The sequence below is a fragment of the Aphanomyces astaci genome, assembly GCF_000520075.1.
Source record: "Aphanomyces astaci strain APO3 unplaced genomic scaffold supercont1.64, whole genome shotgun sequence".
Lineage (NCBI taxonomy): Eukaryota > Oomycota > Saprolegniomycetes > Saprolegniales > Verrucalvaceae > Aphanomyces > Aphanomyces astaci.
This window is the reverse complement of record NW_009798327.1, coordinates 211,022-233,604: the sequence shown is the minus strand read 5'-3', so window position 1 is coordinate 233,604 and position 22,583 is coordinate 211,022. Positions and strand designations below refer to the sequence as shown.

The following is a 22,583-nucleotide window of genomic DNA, read 5'->3' as shown; positions in this document are numbered from 1 at the left end:
AACCCGTTGAAATCAATATGCAAACTTTACCACCAAGATCGTCGTCAAAGCGACACAATGTACCGGTATGGAATATCACAGGTTTAATGTACGGAGTGTCGTACATTAGGGTTTCAAAACGGTTACTATGTATCTGGCGCAATCACGACCATGACCGACGCGATGGCAGCCAAGGTAGGCCATAGCTCTGATGATGCGCTTTGCACATGAGCTTCGTTCCAGGCGCGCCAAGACGGCAAAGCAGCCGGCAGTCCCAGCTCCCGACAGTACAGTACGGGCAAGCCGTCGTTGGTTGGTCTTCGGCAGGACAGTCCCATCTCATCACCGCCTCGAGCCTTCGCCATACAAGGCAGTGTCAACCAAGCTAGCGGAACACATCCCATCAGCAGTGGCAATGTGAATGGTATCGTCGCGTCTCCTACGAAGATAGCGGGTACCAGTCCCTCCCGTCCTCCTATCATGTAACGTACCACAACATACATGATCATCAATGACCTTACCATCATCGTCATATCACCCGAAACTCACTCATACCCGACGTCCAGTCACTTTCCCATCGACATTGGACCCACTCCCACCACCCCCTTGTCGAAGCGCAGAAGCAGAATCCGTCCTCGCAAGTCGGCAGCCCCAGAGCCCCCCCTCCTCCATCCCATCTCGGTACGCTCGTTATCGGTCTCCTTCATGATCACACTTCGTCGTAGGTCGTCCAGCTATCGCCATCGCTCTCAAATGCCCTGCCGTCGTTCGGCTTGCTGTCGCTCGACGACTGGCTTGCCACGTACGAGCACGACGCGATGCAGTTTGAATCGTTGGGGGCGTTTGCCGAAATCAAGCTGCAAGAAGCGCTTCGGCTTTGTTCCAAGTTTCCGCACCCCATGAATCGATTCCGCGCCGCGGTAATATATAGAAACGACGTTTTGCCCTTTTACAACTATATATATATAGTTGAAATATATATAAATATATAGTTGATATATATAAATATATAGAGTTGATATATATATATAGTTGATATATATATATATATAGTTGAAATATATATATAGTTAAAATATATATATATATATATAGTTGAAATATATATATATGTAGTTGAAATATATATAAATATATAGTTGAAATATACATATATATTTGCATCCTATGCTTAGGTCGTATGCAACTTGCTCGAGCGCGTGGCGTTTGCCCTAGCAACGTCCGACACGTTCAAACGATACCAGTGGAGCATCTTTGCCCTCCGCGACGAGTTGCTGCGCATGATCTTGTCGGACCTCGCCGACGACGACGTCGTAGCGTCGAAGGACACGCACACGCCCCGCGCCATCAGCTTTTTTATCCAGAAAATGCCTTATTTTATTGAACTCCGCCTTGAAAATGACAAGGTAGGACAAGATTTATATATATATATATATATATATATATATATATTGGCCCCTCTACTCTTGGTGCGTTTGCATTTTGCTCAACAAATAAATTCCGTGCACCTTGAATGTCGTGTGCAGTATTATTCTAATTTCGCTATTAACCAGAAGAACCATTGTTTTTATTCATATTGAATCACGCTGGAAGTTCTGATTGATTGAATATACTTGTCCTTTCTGTAAGAGCCAATCAGATCCACTCAAAATTCGATTAGCCAATAGCGTGTGATTCGATTTGTCACGGCGGCGTGATGGGGTCTAGAAATTCGCTCCGAATCCTCCCACAATATCTCTATTATCCTACACTACCCCTGAATTCGTGATATTTGTCGTATATCCCTACATTCTGACTTTGTTCATTCGACTCGCTACTGCTCCCAGCACCTTTAATCGCTGCAAACTATCCACTGGACACTGTATCGAAGCCACCTACACACTTTATATTCATCCTTTATCACATTTTCATTGTCGTGTGTGATATATACACTGTATGATATGAGTACCGTGGTAGCTGGCGATTCCATATCATTTGACAACATATATATATATATATTTGTAGAAAGACCAAGATTTCAACAAACATCAAGCAGTGCTGCAAAAGCTGATCCAGTCTATGTTCAAAAGTATCGGGAGCGTGTTCCAGGCGTGGAAAATGTTTGCCAAAACCAAGCGCGAGGACCGATTGAGCAAAAAAGCAGCCAAAATCACGAGCACGATCCTCGCCAAGCGCGGGCAGGGCCGCCTCGCGTTCCTCTCGTGGGCGCGGTACTGTCTGCAAACGCGCGTGAAAAAGCTGCGCTTCAAAGGTTCGGATGTACTAGTAGTAATACTAGTGCTACTAGTAGTAGTCGTTCGCGTTGCATGAGCCAGGGTGTATGTAGAAGTGCAAGTGGAACGAGAGCATATGCTCCGGATGGGCGACCTGAAGAAGCAATTGAGTCAGTCCAACGACGCGATTGCGCATTTGAAAGCGGAAGTACACGTGTTGCGGGTACCACCCAACGACTGCAATTATATATATAATTCACGATGGATGATGTGTGTGGCGTAGACGGCCCAAAACAAGGAAACAGGGGACCAAGTGATTTTGGAAGAAATGCAAGACGACGAAGGGGACGACGACATTGATAGCACCACGACGAGGCTCAACATGTCCTCCAGCAACTCGTCGTCGTTTCGGCGATGACTGACACACACCTGGCATGCCTGATGTAGCCACGGTAGTATAGTTCTATAAGACCGTGGATCCACGCGTGATTCCATAGAGACTGCCGTATCAACAGCTATCTAACTGTGTAGTCCAACATATATGACGTGGGATTACCATCCAAGTGCCAGTGAGGTTGTTGTGTTTAGTAATTGTGGGAATCACACGATCGTCCGAATTTACGAACGCCTGGAACGGATATAAGCATTGCAGTACCCAATCATCAACCTCGGATTTGTGGCTAACGTTAAGGAGCAACATATGACGCCCCATGAAATAGATATGATCAATTATGAATTAATTCCCTTGGCTACTGGTACTGTATGGGGGAATCCTTGCGCGATTAGCCCTAATCTCACACGTCTGAAGTGGATTGGTCCATTCATTTGTCCATACCTCCATATATGACTGCTATCCTGCCTCGAGTAGTTTTGATACTAGTATGCAGTAGCTATGTATTAATTCTTACAGCCTTACTGTTAATACTCATGTTACTTTAAATATAAGTACTATTAATACTCCTTCGTTTATTAATAGTAGGACTCGTGAGTACTATTAATAGGTGTACATGTGACACTGTGAGTTCTGAAATAGCAATATCTCACCATCACCACCTGTTATCTTGTCGCTGCTCGTCGTCCATACAATTCGCCGCAGCAATACTACTTCAGATTCGTCATACAGCTTCTCTCCAGCGCATGACTTCCGAGCCAGGTCTCATACACCGATACATGATCGCGCCGAGCTGTAGCGTAGCCAACACCTGTCCATTGATCTCTTCTTATGTAGTCGGAGGTCATCACCCATGACGTAGCCAACACCTGTCCATTGATCTCTTCTTATGTAGTCGGAGGTCATCACCCATACGCCACCAGCACCACTAGCCCAAACAAGTAGCGCACCGGACGGAGAACTTTTAGATCTTCCTATACGTGATAAAGAACACGGTCACGAGAGCCTGACCAAGGGCGTCGCGACCGGACTTTCCGATCAACAACAACGACGCTGTTAACCCCGCTAGTAATACTAAATAATCGGAGATAGCCAGAGACTTGAGCGCCACCTGCACCATCCTGGACAACGTGAACAGCAAAGTGCATTGGGCGACCCAACGGCCACAACCCGCATGTCGTGCGTCGACGACCCCGATGATCCAGCATGTGATGTCTCGTTATCACGACGGGGGTTCATGTACATGATCATATAAATACCAGTAACTGTGACAAGGTGGAAATAAGCGAATATAGTACAGTTATTACAGGCATGGGGTTCATGTATATTTGTGACAATGCGCGATTGTTTTACGATATTTTAATCTGACTTGGCATTTGTAAGCCATAGCCAATGTGATAATGTTTGATTGTGAATTGCGGCAACAGTCCTTTATAACATGCCCCCCATGCAAACCGTGGCCATCACACTATAGACACAGCGCCATGGGACCTGCGATGACGAGAACCCTTTGTGGGGGCCATTGGCACATACGTGCAAGGCTGTCATATCGTCGTCGGTCGGCTTGGGTCGTGACGTCCTCCCACAACGCCATCGTCGCCGGAAACCAACCAGTGACAGCACACCGTCCAAGTTGCTACCTCGTTGAGTTTGGGGCGTTGCATCTTGCATGGGGCATGCAATGCTCAAAATGGCAGCCAATATATATATATTTCGCGGCCAATGAAGTCAAGGATATATATATATTTCTATTTCGCGGCCAATGAAGTCAAGGAATGGATGCGAGGGGTACTGTAGTACTGTATTGTCATGTCGACACCAAGGAGGAGTGAGGTGGCCTGACGTGGACGACTGCTATAAAATCGTCCGAATTTACCAACACAGATGACGACCGACGACGGCATAGTAACTTGACGTTATGACGTTATCGATTGCAGTATGTACAGAGAGATCGTACCAAATACAGTACATGTACGTGGTCCATGGGTAATGTGGTTAAATGTATATATATATATAACAACAGCGGGGGGGCTACTCCTGTACTTCTGCAAACAAACGTTTACTCCATGTCCTCCTCGACGCCGCCTTCGTCCATATTCACGGCGCTTTCCGTCATGTTTCCTGCGTCATGCAGTTGCATCGGCGACGGACTCATGTGGTGCATCGTGCGTCGAATCACATCCAGAAACGTAGCCGATGTTGATGACGTGCGCGCCGCTGCTTCGGGAAACGACGAGTGTCTGTCGACGAGGTCGTTGCTTCCGACATTGCTGGGCACCTCCTCCAGCAGCGGCGGTGACGTCTCCACGGCCACGCCCCCCCCTCCAAAGAAGGGGGGCGGCAGCGGACTAGATGATGTCATGCGGGGTCGGGACAGCCGTTCCGACAGCTCACGCCACCGTTGCATCCCATCCGCGTCTATATTCGATCGGTTGAAACTATGTACATACTTGTATCGAGGGAAGAAAAAGAAGGTTCTTGTATCGAGACACAAATAATGTATGGACACTGACCATTTGAGCCGAACGAGGCCGTGGAAGTCGGCGCGAGGATCGCGTGGATGTGCACGTCGATGCTGCGACGCCCCATGGACGGCGGCGGCGCGGTCGTCAGAGGACTCGGCACCGTCTACACTCGACAGAATAGGGTCATAATTCGATCGACCAATCAAAACCCACAACACGAATCAAGTGGCCAATCAAATTCTCGCTAACGACCCGATCCCCATCGGAGTATGTGACACTGCACAGGGGAATGTAGTGATCGATGGAGTTATAGCGAATCACACCACCACATCACACAAATCCACATTTTGACTGCAAGGACAAGCATACACCACCAAAATCATGTCAACATTTTTGAATATATATTGGAATCCATTTGAATCTAACGGGTTCGACAGAGTTTATATATATATCTATATATATCGATTTTGACGAACAATCAGCTCACGGAACGTAGGTATATCCGAGGTAGCAGATCCGCCACGCGTCAGATTCCAGGCAGAGTCGCGTGGTTCTCGAGCTACGAAACAAAGTAAATATATCCGTCAGATACTTCACAAAGACGCCCCACACGACAATTCAATCCGGACAGAGACGGGAGTTGTACATACCTGTCGCGAGGGATTGGACGGCAGGCGCCGCGTCCGCCAACAGCCGCCCCACGCGGTCGAAGAGCGGGGCCACGGTCGCCACAAGCTCGCGAATTTGAGGTGCCTGGGACCCCATATCATCTACTAGGACACGCTATCAATCATCCGGATACCATTGAAACTCCAAATAAATAATGAAGTAAAAACACACAAAAATAAATATCTTATGTCAAATAATATTCTGACAGAGCTTCGGAGGTGAGAAAATATTATCAAAATATTTTGATGTGACTTTTGGATGCCATGGAGGAATGGAATTTCAAGTAGGTAAATTTTGAAAACAGTAGAAAATTGACGTAATATGTCCATATATATATGTCAGATTTGGTAGCCAAACACACAAAAGCTGTCGTTTGAAAAATTGTCAAAATATTTAAAAATAGAAAAAATAGCTGTTTAGAAGTGGCCCTAAAACAATAAAAATGTATGAAACCATTGAAACTCGAATCAAGAAGATGAAATATAAAAATACACACACAAAAATATAAAATGAAGATCAGAGCACATAACTTTATACAAATATTATATATTTATACATACAGTATGTGTTGTTTTGTACTGTACGGTGGTGAGTATAGTTGATACAGTCCATACTATTATATCGAAAGAGAGCGATAGATAACACATACAGTAGGATTGTGTTCACCCATCCCCCAAATCAATTGTCATATTGCTTCGACATATGAATGAGAAGCATACCGTCGCTATCGCCAGTGTCGACGGACGCCGCTTCGGACTCGACGGCGGCTGCTAAAGCATCCACAAACGGCAGCATCTCATGCAGCACGGACCGCATTTGCGGCAGCAGCGCACGGATCGTCGTGGGTGTGTCGGCGGAAGCAGGCATAACTTGCTGGGGATTACTCTATACCGATATATATCTGTAAATATAAATATCGTTTTTTCATATTCCACCGACCCGATAAATAGTAGTATAGTTGCAAAACACATCGAAAAAGAATATTCAAAGTATATCTCGATGTTTGAGATACTTGAATATTACAAGTAGTACATAACCTCCACGATACATATGAGAGAACAAGGCGAATATATGTACAACACCCATATAGTATACAGTAGTAAACATGTGGGCGAAAAAAGGACATACGAAACTATAGCATATATATATATAATTCAAGTATCATATAAAATTCCACTATAATCACATATATACTTGGATGAAGTACAAAAAAGTTAGACCGATATGAACAAGATGCACATACTAGCGTCATGATCATCAAGGGTTGGAGTAATCAATATATATATATTAATAGTATATATATTCATCGCAAGAGATGACACAGTACCAAGGATGGAGCGGGGGAGAGATGGCGGGAGGTATTTGCATGCAGCGTCCGCGTGCGAAATGCCGCCAAGCGCGGCGACGTCGCGTCGATCCATTCGTCCCATCGGGTCGGCCATCCATGATAATGCACATACACTTGGTGGACGTTCAAGTCGAGGACCGTGCCTTCCAGCCATTGGTTCACAGTGTCCTTGACGTCCAGCCATTGGCCAATAAAAAACTGCCGTCGGCGAATAGGAGCGGCCGACGCCGGTGACAAGCCGTCGTCACGAGATGACGTGGCGGGCAGCGACAGCATGGATTGAACGGTCATCAGGCCTTGACGAATGTGCTCCACCGACGGCAGAACCTAGGCATCAATAGTGGGTTTCATCGCATAGAGCATACATCACGAGAGAGAGAGGCTTGCATGCGACGAGGTTTGGTCTGTCTTACGGGGGCGGTGGACGCTTCGGATTCTGGTTCACTCGCTAGCGGCGACGCATCATGCGGGTTGCCGTATCGCGACCGCAGGAATTGAAGGCGGTCGTGGTGGACTTGGGACGACGGTGGTGGCATCGACGAGAAGCCAGAGTCGACGGCTGCGCCGAGTCGCTGGCGCATCGTCGCGAGTGAACTGGCCGTGGACGCATCCAGCCGCGCGAGGCGAGACTGGAGAAGCTCGGCGGTATCGTGCAGAGGTGCCAATAGCAGCGATGATGAAGGGGGCGACGTGGGCTGCTGTTGCTGCTGTTGTTGCGCACGCTCGGGTCGTGCCACCATGTGCACCATGTGCCCGTCCTCGACGTTGTACGCACTGAGCAAGTCGCCGTCACGAAGAAGCTTTCCTGTAACATAAATAACGATGAGAAGATGTCTCGCGTGCAGGAAGGATGCTCACACGTACCTCGGTAGATGAGTCGCTGGCGCTGCGGGGGCACTGACGTCGTGCCCTGCAGCGTGGTTTTGAGGTCGCGAATCGATATCGCGCGCGGCACCGTGAGGGAGAACGTGTGGTCGTTGAGCGTCTTAATGCGGATTTCCATGTGCAGTGATGTCGACGACGGTAACGTGGAGGATGTCGCCATCGACGGCGGCGCGGTGATTGTACTTGCCGTCGCCATTTGGAAATGCAAAAGTGCACCTTTGACAGTGAAACCTGCTCTATTTCTGTTGATGTTATCCGGATATGGTGATGTTATCCGAATGCCTGACGTAATTCCGGATAATAGAGCGGTTGTTCACTCAAGAGTATTATCCGTATCCGGTTAATTATCGCAGAGGATGGCCACCCCGCGCGAGTTCTTGACGTCGGCACGATGGCACACTGGTGGCGCGTACACATGCATGCGAGTGACGGGCGAGCACATTCACCTGTGGGAATTCCATTACCGCCGCCTAGGGGTTTTGGACAGCCAGGTGGAAGGGCTGCATAAGCAGATCGTTGATGGCGTGCGCAGCCATGCCCCGAGCGACTCGACAGCGACGTGGATGGTCACTGTCCTCTGCGCCGACAACAGCTTTCTCATTCACGTGTACAAGATGCCTAGACTTCGACTGGACGACAAGGGCGACGTGTTGCCCATCGATGTGCTCGTCCATGGTGCGCCACGGGCCCGCGCGCACATCAAGCACGTCCAATGGATCCAAGACCGCGTTCCAATCGAAGAGTATGCGCGCAGCTTTGCCACCTCTGTGGGTCTCAAGGAGCCGTTTGGGGAAGTGATCTTGCAACGCCGCACCACCACCAATGCGGACACGACGCCGCGCACCGAGCTCCTGGAAGGTCTCATCACCAACTTCTTCGTGTGGAGGCAGGGCACTCTGTTCACCGCCGCCGACCACGACGATATTTTGCACGGAAGCTCTCGGCATCTTGTTTTGAACGCATGTCGGCGGCTGCACATTCCCGTGCAATTCACCGCACCTTGCTGGGAAGAGTCGGCAACGTGGGACGCAGCTTTTGTCACAAGTAAGAGTTGATGGTTATTACTACTGAGTACTAGTTGTTACTTGTCCGTAGATGTAGTCAAGCTGGTCGTGCCCGTTCGAGCCATGTACGACACGAGTGGGTCTGTGACCACGTTGCCAGTGCCTCCAATCTTGGCCGACATTCGAACCGCGGTCCGTGAGTTCATGCAGGAGGATGCAGGTAGGTAGACAAGGCAAAGGTTCAATAGTATACTAGTAACTACTAATACTACTACTGCGCTACTGGGTCTTGCGCGCCATAATGTGTGACAGGTTTATGCATACTATTCCGTTGCTGCATGGCAAAAAGAGGAAGTTCGAGAAATGGGGTTGGAGCATCCAACTCATATTAGTATTACTACTACTGTACTATAGTATTATTAATACACTGTAAGATTGCTTACTACTGTAACGATACGGCGGAAGGTATTTCAAGTTGTGTAACGTTACTACTATTTTAATAGTACAAGATTTGAAATATTAATACTATTAACAGGTATAAATATTTATTTCCACGCCTAAAACCAATACAGTACTCGGGGCATTGAAATAGCCTAAAGTACTGTATGGCGATGGTATTTTTATACCGCAACATCATTTTTATACTCCAACGATAGGGCGAAACTACACTCACTGTACAGTCAAAAACCATTTTTCAAACCAAAAAATATACTTCCTCTGTTCCAGGTTACTGCCGACATTTACTTTGAAAGGGAAATGCATGAATTTTCGCAAAACATTGGTTTATAATCAGCGCTTAAAGCAATTGTAAGCCAATGAAATGTTATAAATGTTCGATATTGATAGAAATTGAAGAATTACAGCCAATGAAATGCAAATGTCGCCAGCAACTTGGAATATGCGAATTTTACGTAACCTGGAACAGAGGAAGTAGTCTAAAATAGGTGGGTCGATAAATAGTTAGGTGGAGTCGTGTGTCTATGTGTACTAAGCCGTGCGCGTGGGTCGCAGGGCGGTGGCGTCGATGTTGATCTCGCGCAGTTTGCGAGGCACGTCCGTGGGCATGCGCAGGACCTGCAGCAGACACTTGGCGCCTGGCGCTTTGATCGCATTCCGATGGAGGTCCAGCACTTCCAGGGCGTCGAACCCGCGCGACTTGAAGACGGCGGCGAGGGCGCCGGCGCTGCGGTCGGCAAGGGCGTTCTGGCCCAGTCGGAGCGTCGTCAAGGACGCGTTCGAGTGGGAAAATGCCCACGCCAGCGACATCATGCCGGCGTCGGCAATGTTGTTGTCGGACAGCACCAGCACTTGCATCTTGGGCGCGGCATTCGCGAGCCACAGACTCATGGCCGTGGCGCCGTAGTCCTGGAGTCCGTTGGCAGCGCAATGGAACTCGGTGAGATGGGGACATGCGCCTTGGGATAGCGCATGGAAGACCGTGCGCAGCGGATGTTCGTTGTTTGACGAAAAGTGATCGCGGAACAGACCCGAGACGGTGAGGGACTTTAGGTTCTTGCACGCACCGGTTTCCAGGCACTTGGCGAAGGCATGGCAGATCGCGGACGGCGACAGCATTGCTCCTGTACTCGATGGACAAGGGCTGGTCAACGTCAATGTTTCCACCATGGTGAACCCTGGAGGGAAAGGGCACTGCCCCGACAACATGTTCCCAAGTGTGTCTAGACTCAACACGAGGGTGAGGCGGTCCTTCTCGCTCGACACGGGGATGCACAACTGCGACATGGGAATGACGCCGTTTGTGGACGTGACAGCGATCGGCGCATCCTTCGTTCGACGAGCGTACGATCGCGACAAGTTGGCGGGTACCAACACCTCGGATAGTGATGGTGGTCGCGCGATGGGTTGTACGGACGATGACGAGGTCGTTGAAGTCGACGACGCCAGTGAGGACAAGGAGGACGAATGCGACAACGTGGGAAGGAGGGAAGGAAGGGATGCAATAGTCGGCGTCGCCCGGGGAACGTGCTGATGCTGCTGCTGGGAGTGATATGGATGGGTGAGGTCTACAACGTCACTGGGGCGACGACGCTTTTGCACGCTACCGTACAAGTCGCGAACGCTGTCGTGGACCCGATGTGGAAGCGTGTGGATATCTTGGTAGGCAGCAATAGACGACGCGAATTGGACGAGTTTGTGGTCAATGCGTGCAGCCACCTTGGACAGGTGTTCTGGGGACGCTTGGCAGCGTTGTCGGAGGAGCAGCGCGATCTGTTGTCGTACGCCCTGTCGGATCGACAGCGGCACCTGCAGGGATGAAGAAGGCGGGTTTGCATGTAACCGTGTTGTACTGGCGGCACCCACGGCGGCGGCGGCCGGCGTGGTACTAGTAGGCGCGTGCATGGTTGGACCGAAAATCCAGAAATGGGCAGTTGGTTGCAAGCAAAGGTGCTACAGACACGCAGGCAATCGCGTTTCTTTCGTTGTCGGACGCCGTTTCTATACCCGACGAGGAGGGACGGCATCTGGATGTCACGACGAAATTAGGAATCAGATCTATCTTTGGGTAACAGAAATCCTCCAATATCTATACATTGCGATTTGTATGTCGTGTACAAAAATCTAAAGAAATATACCTTCCAATTTGTATACTGTGTCCCCCATCCTGTGTCCCAAATGCCTGAGGCAGCGAGTTTTTACTGCACGTGTTATGAACCCCGCATAGTTTACTGTACACTGTACGGTACATATGTACCGGCACAAAGCATCGACGAACGAAGTGGAGGCTTTTGATTGACGAGATCTTGCGCAAGGGGAAGTGCTGCGACGTATAGTACGTGCATACACTTGCCGTCTGGTGTACTACTCGCATCACTTTCTTGGGCTTTCAATGGACTATACGTGCATAACATTCAATAGTACAGTACAGTACTCCAGGTATATAGGACGAAGTCGAGCAAGACCCAAATTTGACACGACCAATCACAGGCATTTGTGGTTCGGTCGACCTATCACACGAAAGAGATGCCATGATTATGAACATGTCATCACGTCCTCCTCTATCTATATAGTTGCTTCGATGGGGGAAATTGGACCATGAAGGCAAGGCGCGAGGACTTCTGGAGGACGACTCGTGTTACGACTCAGTCCGATTACGAACCCCGCTTGGTCAAAACCACCCTGAATAATGAATATCCTTCGGGATATGATGAACAAAATAGGACTTCGGAGTATGGTACAGACTGACCTAGTTCTAAAAACAGGAGTAGTAATGCATAGCCCGTGAAAGTTAATATTTCCATCAGTATCACTACCATCATGTCGCAGAGAGGCGCGATACACAGTTAGCCCGTCGGTACTGTAGTTCATTCTCCCCGAGATATATTTAGGAGCGTTTCTGAATGCTTTAAGACAATGCCACCGACGTTCCATTGCCCCTCATGTCCAGACATTCCTGTAGATTTCTCACGCGTGGACAAGTTGGGGCCGCGACAGGCTTGGTGAGTTTTATTGCTTTTGGCATAATCACACGTTATCGACAACGTGTCAGGTGTACTACTCTTGCTATAGGCGAAGCCCACAGACTTCGTATGAATTCACACGAATTTAAAAAACATGAGGTCGTTATACATAAAATTTGTAAAAGCAATTAAACTTCATTTTTAAAATACACTGCAGGATTAACAGTAAAATAGAATTACTACAGTGGTATATCCTGGAGGATGGTGTATCACGACGATGGAAATTCGAAAATGGCGGACGGAAATTGGCCGACGGCGGTGGTCATCTTGAACGCGGGAGTCGCGCATGTTGTCGCTACTGTAGGCCGAGGAATCGAGCATGGAGAATGGTAACTCGACGAGATTGGTGGCGACGGTAGAAGTGCCTGTTCGGACGGCTGCGGCGTCCGCAACAGGACGTCCAAGTACTCGCGCAACACCATGTCGTCCAGCCGTCGTTCTCGTTCGAGATGTCTTGTGATGCCCAGAATCGTCTCTTCAATGTCTTCGACAATCTCACGGTCGTCGTTGTCAAGCTCTTGCTTGAAACGCCGCCGGATCATCATCTGGCCTGCGTCATTCCCTCGCTGGAACGTCAAGTGGCTGAACTCGACGTGTTTACTTCGGCATCGATGGAAGCCGTAGAAGTTTAGCATGCGCAGAAACGTAGGAAACTTGCGATGGCCGTAATAGACAGGAAGCACGTTGGCGGCAAATAGAGTCGGCTGGTAGATCACAAACGATTGCCCGTCGTCGGCCCAGCCCACAATGTCGTGGGGTCCGGCCTCGAGGAGCGCGACGAGGCGCTGAATGAAAATGGACACGCCGTTTGACGGCACGGCTTTGCCAGGCGTGATGCTGGGGGAATTCATTCGAGTGTGCAGTGTGGGCGAGAAGTGAAGTTGGACAAACCGTTGACGGTTGATCACATGGCTACATGATGACCAAGCCAGGCTGCCATGACGGTTACACTGGAAAAGCTGCAAAAGGACATGAAGCTTGAAAAATGTACTTATCCTTATGGTTAATGAGTCGTCAAATGGGCTGGAGGACGCAGGTGAACTCGTTCGACAAGTTGTGCATGTACTCGTACGTCTCCAAGTACTCGACAATGTCGACGTGGCCCTGGTACGACGCTCGAACCCGCGCAAGCTCGTGCCAATACGACACATCAGAGAGAAACATCACGACATCCAAATGTCCACGTGCTGCCGCTGCGACCATCGCAAACGTTGATAAGTACATGCCTTTGTCGTGTAGGAACTGAAGGATATCCACCCGGCCGGTGTACGCAAAGTAGATGACAAAGTCTTCGTTGAGAAGGTAAGGGCGGTGCATGTACACTCGCGCTATCCCAGCGACGCCATACTCGCGGATCCACATGCACAACCGACTTCTGGGAATACACGGAGTCGAGAGAAACCCGAGGTCTCCACTGTACTGCTCTTCGGGGTTGATGCGGTTGATGAAGGATTCCATGTCCGCGATCACAATGACAAGGTCCGGCGGTAGGAATTCTTCGCGGAACTTGTACTCATCATAACCATGCGACGACCGCGGCATGGTGGCTGCGAGTTGATCAAGCATCATCCGACGTGCCGGCAGCGGCGCAAAACCAAAAGTGCGCTAGGATTGCGCGCGCAAGTGAAGTATTTATCTTGAAGTTTGTATATTTTTTTCGAAACCTCTGCAAAGCATACAAACCCAAGGCAAAACTGAGTTTGTCGGAGCTCGTCCACGTCATTTTTCAATTCGACTGCTGCAGAAGACGACGACCGACAGCATACGCGGCTACAGCGGCGATCGTTCAGATGCATGGAACGATCCTTGCCATCGAGATGAACAATGGTATGTGTGTGTGTTTATTTATAGTTCCAAGTTGAACTTCCACTGTAGCGAGAAGTTCTTTTCACGCACACGATGATGCTCGCAGAAAGTCTAGCCACGGCAGTGCAAGTGATTGCAAGTGCGTCATCGTTTTACATGGTGTCGAGTCCGTATGCTTCGATCAAGGAGATCCACGTCACCAAGTCGACTGGCCATGTCTCGGTGATTCCGCTGCTCAGCATGTTGCTTAGCTCGTCAATGTGGTACAACGCAACATTTTGAAATCACCAGTGACACATTCTTGCTCCTAGGCTTTTGTACAGCATCCTCCTTCGAAACTTCTTTCCACTCATCTTCACCAACGTAGTATCTATCACTTGTGTCGTCGGGTACTTGGTCGTGTACTACCACCACGCGACTACGAAGGGCCTCCTCCATCGATACTTCGCCGTCGAAGGAGTATGGATCTTATCCGTGTACTTGTATGCAGCGTGCTTCTCGTCCCCAATGGCTACTCGACTGGAAAACGTTGGCATCATCGGTACGATGATCAGCAAACGTTACAAAGAACTCACGTTGGCTTGTCCTAGCAATTACTTGCTCGGCCATCATGGTCGTTTCACCCTTGTCCGCGATTGTCGAGGTACTTCGGACGCGAAGTGTGGCGCATCTACCACGCAAACTGATTGTCGCGACATGGGTCAGCAGCGGAGCTTGGTGCCTCACTGGCATTATCCGAGATGATGCGTTCATCACGTACCCGAATGCTGTCAATATCGCCCTTGGATCGCTACAGTTGGCACTTTTCTTCATCTTCCCAACAACATCCACTGCCGTTGCCCACCTCCCTCAAAAAATTATGCATGACGATCGCGTCGGGCTATTGTCCACATCACCCGCCACGAGTAAGGGCGGTGCTGACACGAGCCTTGATGCCTACGTGCATGCAACGCACGATGTCAAATAGTCATGCCATCCCTATTCCTCCGGTATTCATTGTGTACAGTACAGGATAATCACCTTGAGCAAGTTGTTGTTGTTGCCAAGACAATACATGTATGTATGTACAGTACCAGTACCCATACTACTGTAGTACATATTGTACTATTTGTACTTGGACTGTAGTACATATTGTACTTGAGACTTACGGGACAGCATTGAATGAATATTAATACCAACCTTGGATACTATGGTTAATATAATATAATTGTTGAATTAAAAGCAAGGATGAAATTTGGATGACATTAAGGAGATTTCGCAATGAACGATATCGTTCTCTTTCCGCTCAGGCGAAAAAACCTCTATAATCAAATTCCGGACAAAACCTGTCTACAATTGATGCATATGACCGCAAAATGGCTGCCTGACACCACCAGTGCTGTTCGTTCATTTCGTCGTGTGCCCAAAGATGATCCAATATCCGGATAATTTATTCGTATTTTTTGATGGAAATATGCTGTTGCGAAATCATAAAATATGTGTCGTTGCCGCTGCCGTTGTCGTTGCGTGAGCTGAACGCGAACAAATAACCGACGATTGCGAAATCTCTTTATTGGATGAAATTGGATGAAGTTGTGGGATGAAACCTAAAGTAGTGACCAAGCCTTACGTTGGCCCCGAGCGCCCGGGAGGCCGTCTGCGCAAGCGCGGCCGTACGAGAGCGCGGATCTAAGCTTCTCACTTTACCGAATGATCTATCTTTTCTTCTTGTCGGGCAGCGGCAGGTAGGCCGTAGGCCGTGCCGCTCCCAGACGAGGCCTGTATACAATGACCTAGAATTTACTCTCATCTATACTAATTAGGATATGACCTAATATTAATGTTGGATGACGTTTGGATGACACATGATACCATCACGGATATTTGAAAGCCATATAAATAATTCCAAGTACGTATACTTGTAGTACTTCGTACTACATAGTAATAAACACGGCGACTGTTGGTTAAACGGGATTCGGCCTATTCGACGATACAGTAATTCAGCTTTTACTTTTGATTTTTGAAGTCCTGTATACACTCATATGATAAAAAGGTGTTCGATTGTGAACCACTTCATGTCCCTCAGGTGACGACTTTGCCATCGACCATCACAGCACATGTTCTACGAGATGATGCATTCCGCGTTGTTGTGATTGTCTTGGCGCTGTTGGCGTCGGAACTCTTGGTCAGCTCGGTGGAGCTCCGCTTGTCGTTGTATGTCTTGTCGGCGGTAGATTTCTTCGGCCGCCTCCAAGGCCATCGCATGACGTGCATAGTCCTGAATCTCCATTTGCTCGACCCGCTTGCGCTCCGCCACATGTCTTGCTTCCTTGTCCGCCCGCCACGCCGCGTACTGCGCCTCTCTCTCGCGTCGCTGGGCTTCCGCTGTCCGCTCCATGTCATGCTGCAAGGCGACGGCTAGGTCCAGCAAGTCGTGCTCATGGACAAACTCGTCGTCGTCGTCACTGCCGACGTGTTCCCACTCATCCTTCTCCTCATCGTGACATGTCGGAAGTACCCCCCGACACACCCGTCGCGCCATGCAATACCCCAAGAATGCCTTCCAGTCTGGCGACGTCTCGAGCACCGCGGGGTTACCCACGACAATCAGCATCGCCTGGGCACGGGTCACGGCCACGTTGAAGCGCTTCGGATGGGCGACAAACCCGAGCTGGAACTTGGAGTCGTCTTCAAAGTACCCCGCGGCGCTGCGCACGGTCGAAATCACAATCACCCGACGCTCACCGCCCTGAAACTGCTCGACGCTGCCGACGAGTACCCCCGACGGGACGCCGCGTCGACGGAACGTTTCCTGCAGTTTCTGGCGCTGCTTGGCGTACGGCGTGATGACGCCAATGTCTGCGGGAAGCACTTGATACGCGAGCAGCTTCTCAACGTACTCGAGCACGATCTGTAGCTCATGCGGGTTGAACCACGACGGCGAGTCGTTGGTTTGAACTTCGCCGCCTGCGACACCGTGAAACACCAACGGCACACTTGGGTTGGGCAGATGCGGCCACGTCAACAGCGAGTGCGTCACTGACGTCGGCGCACTTGGTACGAGGTCGCCGTCGTAAAACTGAACATTGGGCACGGCGAGAATATCCGGATGCGACCGGTAGTTGCGCACGAGCTTTGTACTCCACGGGCTACTGTGTTTGGTAGTTGGTGGGGGGGGGTGATGGCCAACGGCGGCGGCTGCTTCTTCATACACTGGCAACAGACGCTCCATCAACGACTTGCCAAGGCCAAACCGTACGCCGTACGTCGACTTGACCACGGGCCCCAACTGTTTGGGGTCGCCCGCTAGCACGACGACAGTGTCACGGGTCGCGAGGGGGCCGACCACCGCGACCACGGCCGGTTCCGTCGCTTGGGCAGCTTCGTCAAACACAATCAAGTCAAAGAACCCCCGCTGGACGCCCCAATTGAACAGTTTCGCGCCCGTTGCAATCGTCGTAACAAGCACCGACGTCGTGTTGAGCTCGTCGAGTGACGGCTGCACAAACGAAGTGGACTCACCATCGCACGTGATTGTCGTGAAGGGCAGCACGGACGCGGGGGTATCTTGGACCCGCCGACTGAACGCCATCACACGCCGCATGGTGTTGTCCGCGGATACTTGAGTCGCCAGGCAGGCCACGACATTGTCCGCGGCAGCATTCGACGGCGCGCAGACTAAAATGTGCATCGAACTGGACGATTTCTTCGTCAGCGGGGATCGAAGCAATTGTATGATGGCCTCGACGATCGTGACGGTTTTCCCCGTACCAGGAGGCCCAAACAACAGGTACGGCAGGAGGACGCCGTCGCCTTCTTCGCTGCAAGTGGCGCGTCGTCGTCGTGACGACAGCACCAGGGCGTGGATGTCGCGGATGGCGAGGTCTTGCTCGGGGTTGATTGGGCGGGAAAAGCAAAGGTCGGTCGTGTGACTTGGTGCTAGAGACGACGACGTCGGTGAGGAGGGTTTGTGATACCCTTGTCGCCCGACCATCAATTGCTCTGTCGATGGAAACAGCATGGCCGTGTGCATATCGGCCGACACGGCGTGGAGTCCTTGGTGTTCGAGTCGTGTGGATGTGCGCGATGACACAAAGCGAACATTGAACAACGGCCCCGCGGAAGATCGTGAAAACGCAGCCGGCATCGCAATGTAGATCCCATCCAGACGGACCTGGGTGATCGTGCCTTGAAACGTCGGCGATGACGAGGAGGAGGAGTGCCGAATGAGCACTTTGTCGCCAGCGACCAACGACGGGCGTCCTTCCGCGAGCCCGGGGACGGCCAACTCGAACAACACGGGGGTCTTCCTGTGCAACGTCGCATGCTCCATGTCATACTCGCGTTGTTGTCGAAGCAATTCTTGCTCTTCCCGGTACAACAAGTCTTGGAATCGACGAGTGTGGTTTGACATTGTCAACGTCAAGTCGTCCGTGTCCATGGCGCTAGTACTCCATGACGCTGGCAGCGCATGCCGACCGAGGGGGACGGCAAACCCCGCCATGTCGCCGTTGCGAGATGCCGTGTGGCTGTACGCGGGTGGGGCAAAGTGCAGTTGTTTGGGATGCCGTTTCTTCTGTCGACGCGATGTTCCTTGTTGGATCAACTGCCGCGTCTCAGCATCCATGGCGGCATCCACACAATCCACGCCCTCGAACACCCGACCAATCACAAACAGCGTTCTCGTCGCAGATTCAAACTCAAACGCGACCACGCCGTGGAACCGCCCGGGTATGTTGGACAGGAAGCGACATGCCACCGAGATGGATCCCCCAAATGGCGCCAACGTCATCGGGCCGACGTTTGTGAGTCGGAACGGCGACTTTGCCGCAGAAGACGATGATGGCGTGGCCACTCGAAAACAGCGTCGCAGAGACACGACCTCGGTTGATTGGTTGGTGAGCACAAACGTTTGGATTGCTGGGACGTGCACAGTTAGCACATTTGCAAACGTGGCGTCATGTGTGACCGCGACGCCCCATTTGTCTTGGGCGAATCGACGTCCATAGGTTTTGATCAGTTGGGCGGGGGAGATTGGTTCGCCCCCGCTGTCGATTGGACGACGACGGGGAGACGGAGTGGGGGACGCAGATTTCAAGACGAGCGTGGACGCGCCTTGCACGACGATGGGGGGGGTCCCCTTCGCCCCGTGTCGCTTGATAAACGCGACAGGACTCGAGTTCTTGGAGGGTTTCAATACAGCTTGCACGCCAGGGTACGCCTTGTAAAAGTCGGTGAGCGACGCCGCTGCCACCTTGCCGCCGTTGAGGCGAAGGAACGCCGCCAAATGGGTCATGGCTGCCGCCGTGTCCATGGTTTGCAGCATGAGCTTGTCGTTGACGATGACAATCGATGGGGTTACGAGGGGACCATACGTGTGGAAGAAGTCACTCAATGTGCCGCGACCTTTGAGGACATGGAGTGCGGGGAACTTTGCGTACAAGGCACTGGAGGTGCTTAGGTGGATATACCCCCCGGCTTGGAGTAGATACGTGGACACTTGGAGGAGGGTGCGTCGGATGGCGGCGGAGGACGTGGCGCCAGTCGTCGCTCTGGCCTTGGACTGGTCCAAGCATGCTGTGTACATGGCGTCTGTCATGCGGGCCTTCATCGCTCGATAGGCGACAGGAAGGTGCACCACGTCTTGGGCGGCATACTCGATCAATAGCGGCGGCAGTGGACGTTGCTCCCACAGCCCTTCCCGGTGCACGACCTGGGTCTTCATGGTGTTTGTGACGTTCGCGTACAACGACAATACAAGATTGAGACCCGCCATGAGGGTATGGTTGCCCTCGAGGAGCTGATGGGCCACTTGGGTGTCGAAGATGGAGGAAAGGACGATCTGGAACTGCCCTCGCAGGGCGGCGGTGTCGCGGCGGGCGTCGTGTAACACCACTAGCGCCGCAGATAACACGCGCTTGACTTGAGAGTCCCGAAGAATGGAGGGACAGGTTAGCGTGTCGACGAGGTACACTGTCGGGGGGTCGTGGCTGCCTGAAACTTGGAGCAAACTGATGCGGCCGTTGGGTTCCAGGTCGCCTTCGAGGTCGATGAACAACACGGTTGAGGCACTCAAGAGCTCAAACACTTGTTTGCCATGGGATAGCGAGTTGACGTATACGATTGCATTTGACGATGCCGCCGACGGTGACGGTGCGGGGGGTGCATTCGGAACCCAACGAAGAATCTGCGGAAGGACATTGTTCACCTGAACATCGCCATCCCACAAGAACGATCCAGAGATCGAGGACCCATGGAGATCGATGAAGGGTTTGCAAGACGCCAACGCCTTGTTCGTCCACATGAACGCATATTGCGGGTGTTGTTTCCGAAAGTTGCCGAGTAAACCTTGGCTCGGTGTCTTCGGATACGCTTGCACTGCTTTAGCCAAAGCTATCATAGCAGCAGCGGTGTCTTTGAACTCAATGCACGAGCGGGACGCGACAAATTTCAGCGGCAGCGGCGCATGAGCTCCATACCGCTCCACAAGTTGCCGGACTCCACCGGCGTCAGACATCACCTTAGCGTTGGCCTTGGACATCAACGTTTCCGCGTCTGTAATCGATACACGTCCATGCTTCGACTTGACGTGGTGATATAGGACCGCCAAGCATAAAGAGTAGCTCTCCATCGTTCTTTCGCCGACGTCGTCCAAAGGGAAATGAACTGGAAGGTACGAACAATCGACATGACCGGATAACCTTTCCGGATTTCTTCGACATCGTGAGCTTTGATTGGCTGAAATAAAGAACGACAGCTTAATAGCCAATCAGATGTTCCAGAGGAAACGAAGTAACAGCATTTTCAGTTAAACAATCACACAAACTCCTGAAAATTTATATCTACGTGACGATCGCAGTTCAAGCAGCCGAATAAGAACGTTGTTGCTGTCGCCAGCCAAGTCTAGTTGGTAAATTACAGTTGGCAATTTGCTCGCCTCAATCAAGAGCTAAACTACGGACTCGAGTTGAACGAACACCACCAAGTGCTTCATTTTGAGTCCATCAACAGCGGCAAGATGACTGTAGTATCCTTTCCAACTACCAACAGGAGAATGGCGCGGCAGATGGTCGGCAAACAATGAGGACTCTGAAATTACATAATTGTATAATTTAATAATTTGGTGCAAGAGGTGTTTACTGTATTGTTTTAGAGTTAAGCAGTTTGCACATACTCTCACACTTGATGACTCCGGATAAATATCCATTGTTTTGCCTTGGAACTAACTTGTCGTGTGGTCGTCATCCTGCGGCATGTACTTCTTATGCATCACAACTTGGACTTGGGAATCACACTACGTGCCGTGACTTCGCGTTGTGGCCATGTGAAGCCATTCACCGGCCAAGCGATCAAACCCAGAACAAAGACATGAACTAACTGCTCATGGTTGTCGGTCAGTCAGATTTTAAATATTTTCGAAATACATTCGCTGATTGGACAGAAATTACAGTAGTATATTAGAATCACCTAACAGTAATTACTGTAGGTACCACGACATATGTACACTACTGGGGTAGTATATATACTGTATGCATAACTACTGGCCCAACGCTACATATTACTTATTGGTCGACTCGGAGGAGGGTTTCGTGGGCAGTTCCAATTCGGCGTCGGTTTTGGTCGCGGCGGCGGGGTACAGAAAGCAGAGCGACAATTGGAAGAGCCCCAGCACGAGGTTGACAATGTTGGGGGCGATCACAAGCATGTCGTCGATGAGCACGCCAAACGACAGCCACATAAGCGAACATGCGATGCCCGCGGTGATCATCTTGAATGGGAGGGATGCCGCCGACTTGTGCTTGAACACGGTGCCGACGGAAGACAACGGCGAGGCGACCGTGAGGCTGCTCACGGCAACGCCAGTGTAGCCGACATGGGTCGCGACGTGATGGAGCTGCAGGCGGGTGCCGTAGATGGAATAAGCCACCGCAATTGCAACAAAGCCGAGCGTGGCGAGGGTCTTCTTTGCGGCGGCGCCACGGCGGGTTCCTGCATGCGTGTAGATCACCACGAGGTAGTACCCGCTGAGCGCCATGCCCACGGCGTTCGTGGCAACCAGAGGGAACCAGTTGTTCACCAAGACGCCGTACAATGTCCTGACCAGCACGTGTAAGAAGTCGTCGAGAGAACAAATTCGAGCAAGCAGTTTCAGAAGGTGTACCAGAGACTGCTGTTGGCAAACATGCAGAGTATGGGCAGCATGTCGATGGGGATCTTGGCGCGGACGCGAGTCATGTCGCCCATGGGGCTAAGGCTCATGTAGATAGAAGAGACAGATGCCATGAGCTTGACGGTCGCGACGACTGATGGAGGATGCGTCGACATGGCTCGAACACGTGGGTGTCGGTCGGTGGCGAAATAATAA

The 22,583-nt window shown here is 50.8% G+C and overlaps 9 protein-coding genes across 10 annotated transcripts; 3 read left to right on the top strand and 6 right to left on the bottom strand.

The window, feature by feature from the left end:
* Positions 1-136: 136 nt before the first annotated feature.
* H257_14964 (hypothetical protein) lies at positions 137-2,760 on the top strand. The gene is made up of 8 exons (XM_009842912.1): positions 137-174; positions 223-461; positions 546-660; positions 705-899; positions 1,155-1,385; positions 1,984-2,230; positions 2,306-2,415; positions 2,476-2,760. Exons 1-8 carry the CDS (start codon positions 151-153, stop codon positions 2,608-2,610), a joined length of 1,296 nt encoding a protein of 431 aa, XP_009841214.1. The 5' UTR covers positions 137-150; the 3' UTR covers positions 2,611-2,760.
* A 1,797-nt stretch (positions 2,761-4,557) lies between these two features.
* Positions 4,558-8,161, bottom strand: H257_14963. 2 transcript variants are annotated; one of them, XM_009842910.1, is made up of 8 exons: positions 7,930-8,161; positions 7,479-7,870; positions 7,045-7,392; positions 6,437-6,602; positions 5,699-5,818; positions 5,525-5,607; positions 5,097-5,211; positions 4,558-5,001 (listed from the first exon to the last, which is right to left on the bottom strand). In XM_009842910.1, the coding sequence occupies exons 1-8, from the start codon at positions 8,144-8,146 to the stop codon at positions 4,643-4,645; spliced, it is 1,800 nt and encodes a 599-aa protein (XP_009841212.1). In that variant the 5' UTR covers positions 8,147-8,161; the 3' UTR covers positions 4,558-4,642. The 2 variants fall into 2 exon arrangements, with proteins under 2 accessions (XP_009841212.1, XP_009841213.1); XM_009842911.1 differs by lacking the exons at positions 4,558-5,001; positions 5,097-5,211 and having other exon boundaries at positions 5,266-5,607.
* A 136-nt stretch (positions 8,162-8,297) lies between these two features.
* H257_14962 (hypothetical protein) lies at positions 8,298-9,253 on the bottom strand. Its single transcript, XM_009842909.1, has one exon. It carries the CDS (start codon positions 8,895-8,897, stop codon positions 8,421-8,423), a length of 477 nt encoding a protein of 158 aa, XP_009841211.1. The 5' UTR covers positions 8,898-9,253; the 3' UTR covers positions 8,298-8,420.
* A 632-nt stretch (positions 9,254-9,885) lies between these two features.
* Positions 9,886-11,323, top strand: H257_14961 (hypothetical protein). Its single transcript, XM_009842908.1, has one exon. It carries the CDS (start codon positions 10,579-10,581, stop codon positions 10,942-10,944), a length of 366 nt encoding a protein of 121 aa, XP_009841210.1. The 5' UTR covers positions 9,886-10,578; the 3' UTR covers positions 10,945-11,323.
* A 1,239-nt stretch (positions 11,324-12,562) lies between these two features.
* On the bottom strand, positions 12,563-13,338 carry H257_14960 (hypothetical protein). The gene has a single exon (XM_009842907.1). It carries the CDS (start codon positions 13,282-13,284, stop codon positions 12,643-12,645), a length of 642 nt encoding a protein of 213 aa, XP_009841209.1. The 5' UTR covers positions 13,285-13,338; the 3' UTR covers positions 12,563-12,642.
* Positions 13,339-13,399: 61 nt separating this feature from the next.
* On the top strand, positions 13,400-15,319 carry H257_14958 (hypothetical protein). The gene is made up of 4 exons (XM_009842905.1): positions 13,400-14,260; positions 14,309-14,502; positions 14,551-14,780; positions 14,830-15,319. The coding sequence occupies exons 1-4, from the start codon at positions 14,258-14,260 to the stop codon at positions 15,204-15,206; spliced, it is 804 nt and encodes a 267-aa protein (XP_009841207.1). The 5' UTR covers positions 13,400-14,257; the 3' UTR covers positions 15,207-15,319.
* H257_14959 (hypothetical protein) lies at positions 13,448-13,975 on the bottom strand (the record flags this gene model as incomplete). The annotated part of the gene is made up of 1 exon (XM_009842906.1): positions 13,448-13,975. One exon carries the CDS (start codon positions 13,973-13,975, stop codon positions 13,448-13,450), a length of 528 nt encoding a protein of 175 aa, XP_009841208.1.
* Positions 15,320-16,171: 852 nt separating the features above from the next.
* Positions 16,172-20,873, bottom strand: H257_14957 (hypothetical protein). The gene has a single exon (XM_009842904.1). It carries the CDS (start codon positions 20,847-20,849, stop codon positions 16,341-16,343), a length of 4,509 nt encoding a protein of 1,502 aa, XP_009841206.1. The 5' UTR covers positions 20,850-20,873; the 3' UTR covers positions 16,172-16,340.
* Positions 20,874-21,651: 778 nt separating this feature from the next.
* Positions 21,652-22,573, bottom strand: H257_14956 (hypothetical protein). Its single transcript, XM_009842903.1, has 2 exons — positions 22,380-22,573; positions 21,652-22,314 (listed from the first exon to the last, which is right to left on the bottom strand). The coding sequence occupies exons 1-2, from the start codon at positions 22,541-22,543 to the stop codon at positions 21,777-21,779; spliced, it is 702 nt and encodes a 233-aa protein (XP_009841205.1). The 5' UTR covers positions 22,544-22,573; the 3' UTR covers positions 21,652-21,776.
* Positions 22,574-22,583: the final 10 nt, after the last annotated feature.

Bases quoted from the DNA above. Each gene is read 5' to 3' on its own strand.
- H257_14964 (XM_009842912.1), top strand. From the start codon at position 151: ATGACCGACGCGATGGCAGCCAAG. The intron at 661-704 runs GTACGCTCGTTA...ACTTCGTCGTAG, and splicing joins CCCTCCTCCATCCCATCTCG to GTCGTCCAGCTATCGCCATC. The intron at 1,386-1,983 runs GTAGGACAAGAT...ATATATTTGTAG, and splicing joins TCCGCCTTGAAAATGACAAG to AAAGACCAAGATTTCAACAA.
- H257_14963 (XM_009842910.1), bottom strand. From the start codon at position 8,146: ATGGCGACGGCAAGTACAATCACCGCGCCGCCGTCGATGGCGACATCC. The intron at 7,393-7,478 runs GTAAGACAGACC...ATTGATGCCTAG, and splicing joins CCGAAGCGTCCACCGCCCCC to GTTCTGCCGTCGGTGGAGCA. The intron at 5,608-5,698 runs GTATGTACAACT...TTTGTTTCGTAG, and splicing joins CGTCCAATCCCTCGCGACAG to CTCGAGAACCACGCGACTCT.
- H257_14962 (XM_009842909.1), bottom strand. From the start codon at position 8,897: ATGCCGAGAGCTTCCGTGCAAAATATCGTCGTGGTCGGCGGCGGTGAA.
- H257_14961 (XM_009842908.1), top strand. From the start codon at position 10,579: ATGGTGAACCCTGGAGGGAAAGGGCACTGCCCCGACAACATGTTCCCA.
- H257_14960 (XM_009842907.1), bottom strand. From the start codon at position 13,284: ATGAATTCCCCCAGCATCACGCCTGGCAAAGCCGTGCCGTCAAACGGC.
- H257_14958 (XM_009842905.1), top strand. The intron at 14,503-14,550 runs GTACAACGCAAC...TCTTGCTCCTAG, and splicing joins TTGCTTAGCTCGTCAATGTG to GCTTTTGTACAGCATCCTCC. The intron at 14,781-14,829 runs GTACGATGATCA...GGCTTGTCCTAG, and splicing joins GGAAAACGTTGGCATCATCG to CAATTACTTGCTCGGCCATC.
- H257_14957 (XM_009842904.1), bottom strand. From the start codon at position 20,849: ATGGAGAGCTACTCTTTATGCTTGGCGGTCCTATATCACCACGTCAAG.
- H257_14956 (XM_009842903.1), bottom strand. From the start codon at position 22,543: ATGTCGACGCATCCTCCATCAGTCGTCGCGACCGTCAAGCTCATGGCA. The intron at 22,315-22,379 runs GTACACCTTCTG...CGTGCTGGTCAG, and splicing joins TTTGCCAACAGCAGTCTCTG to GACATTGTACGGCGTCTTGG.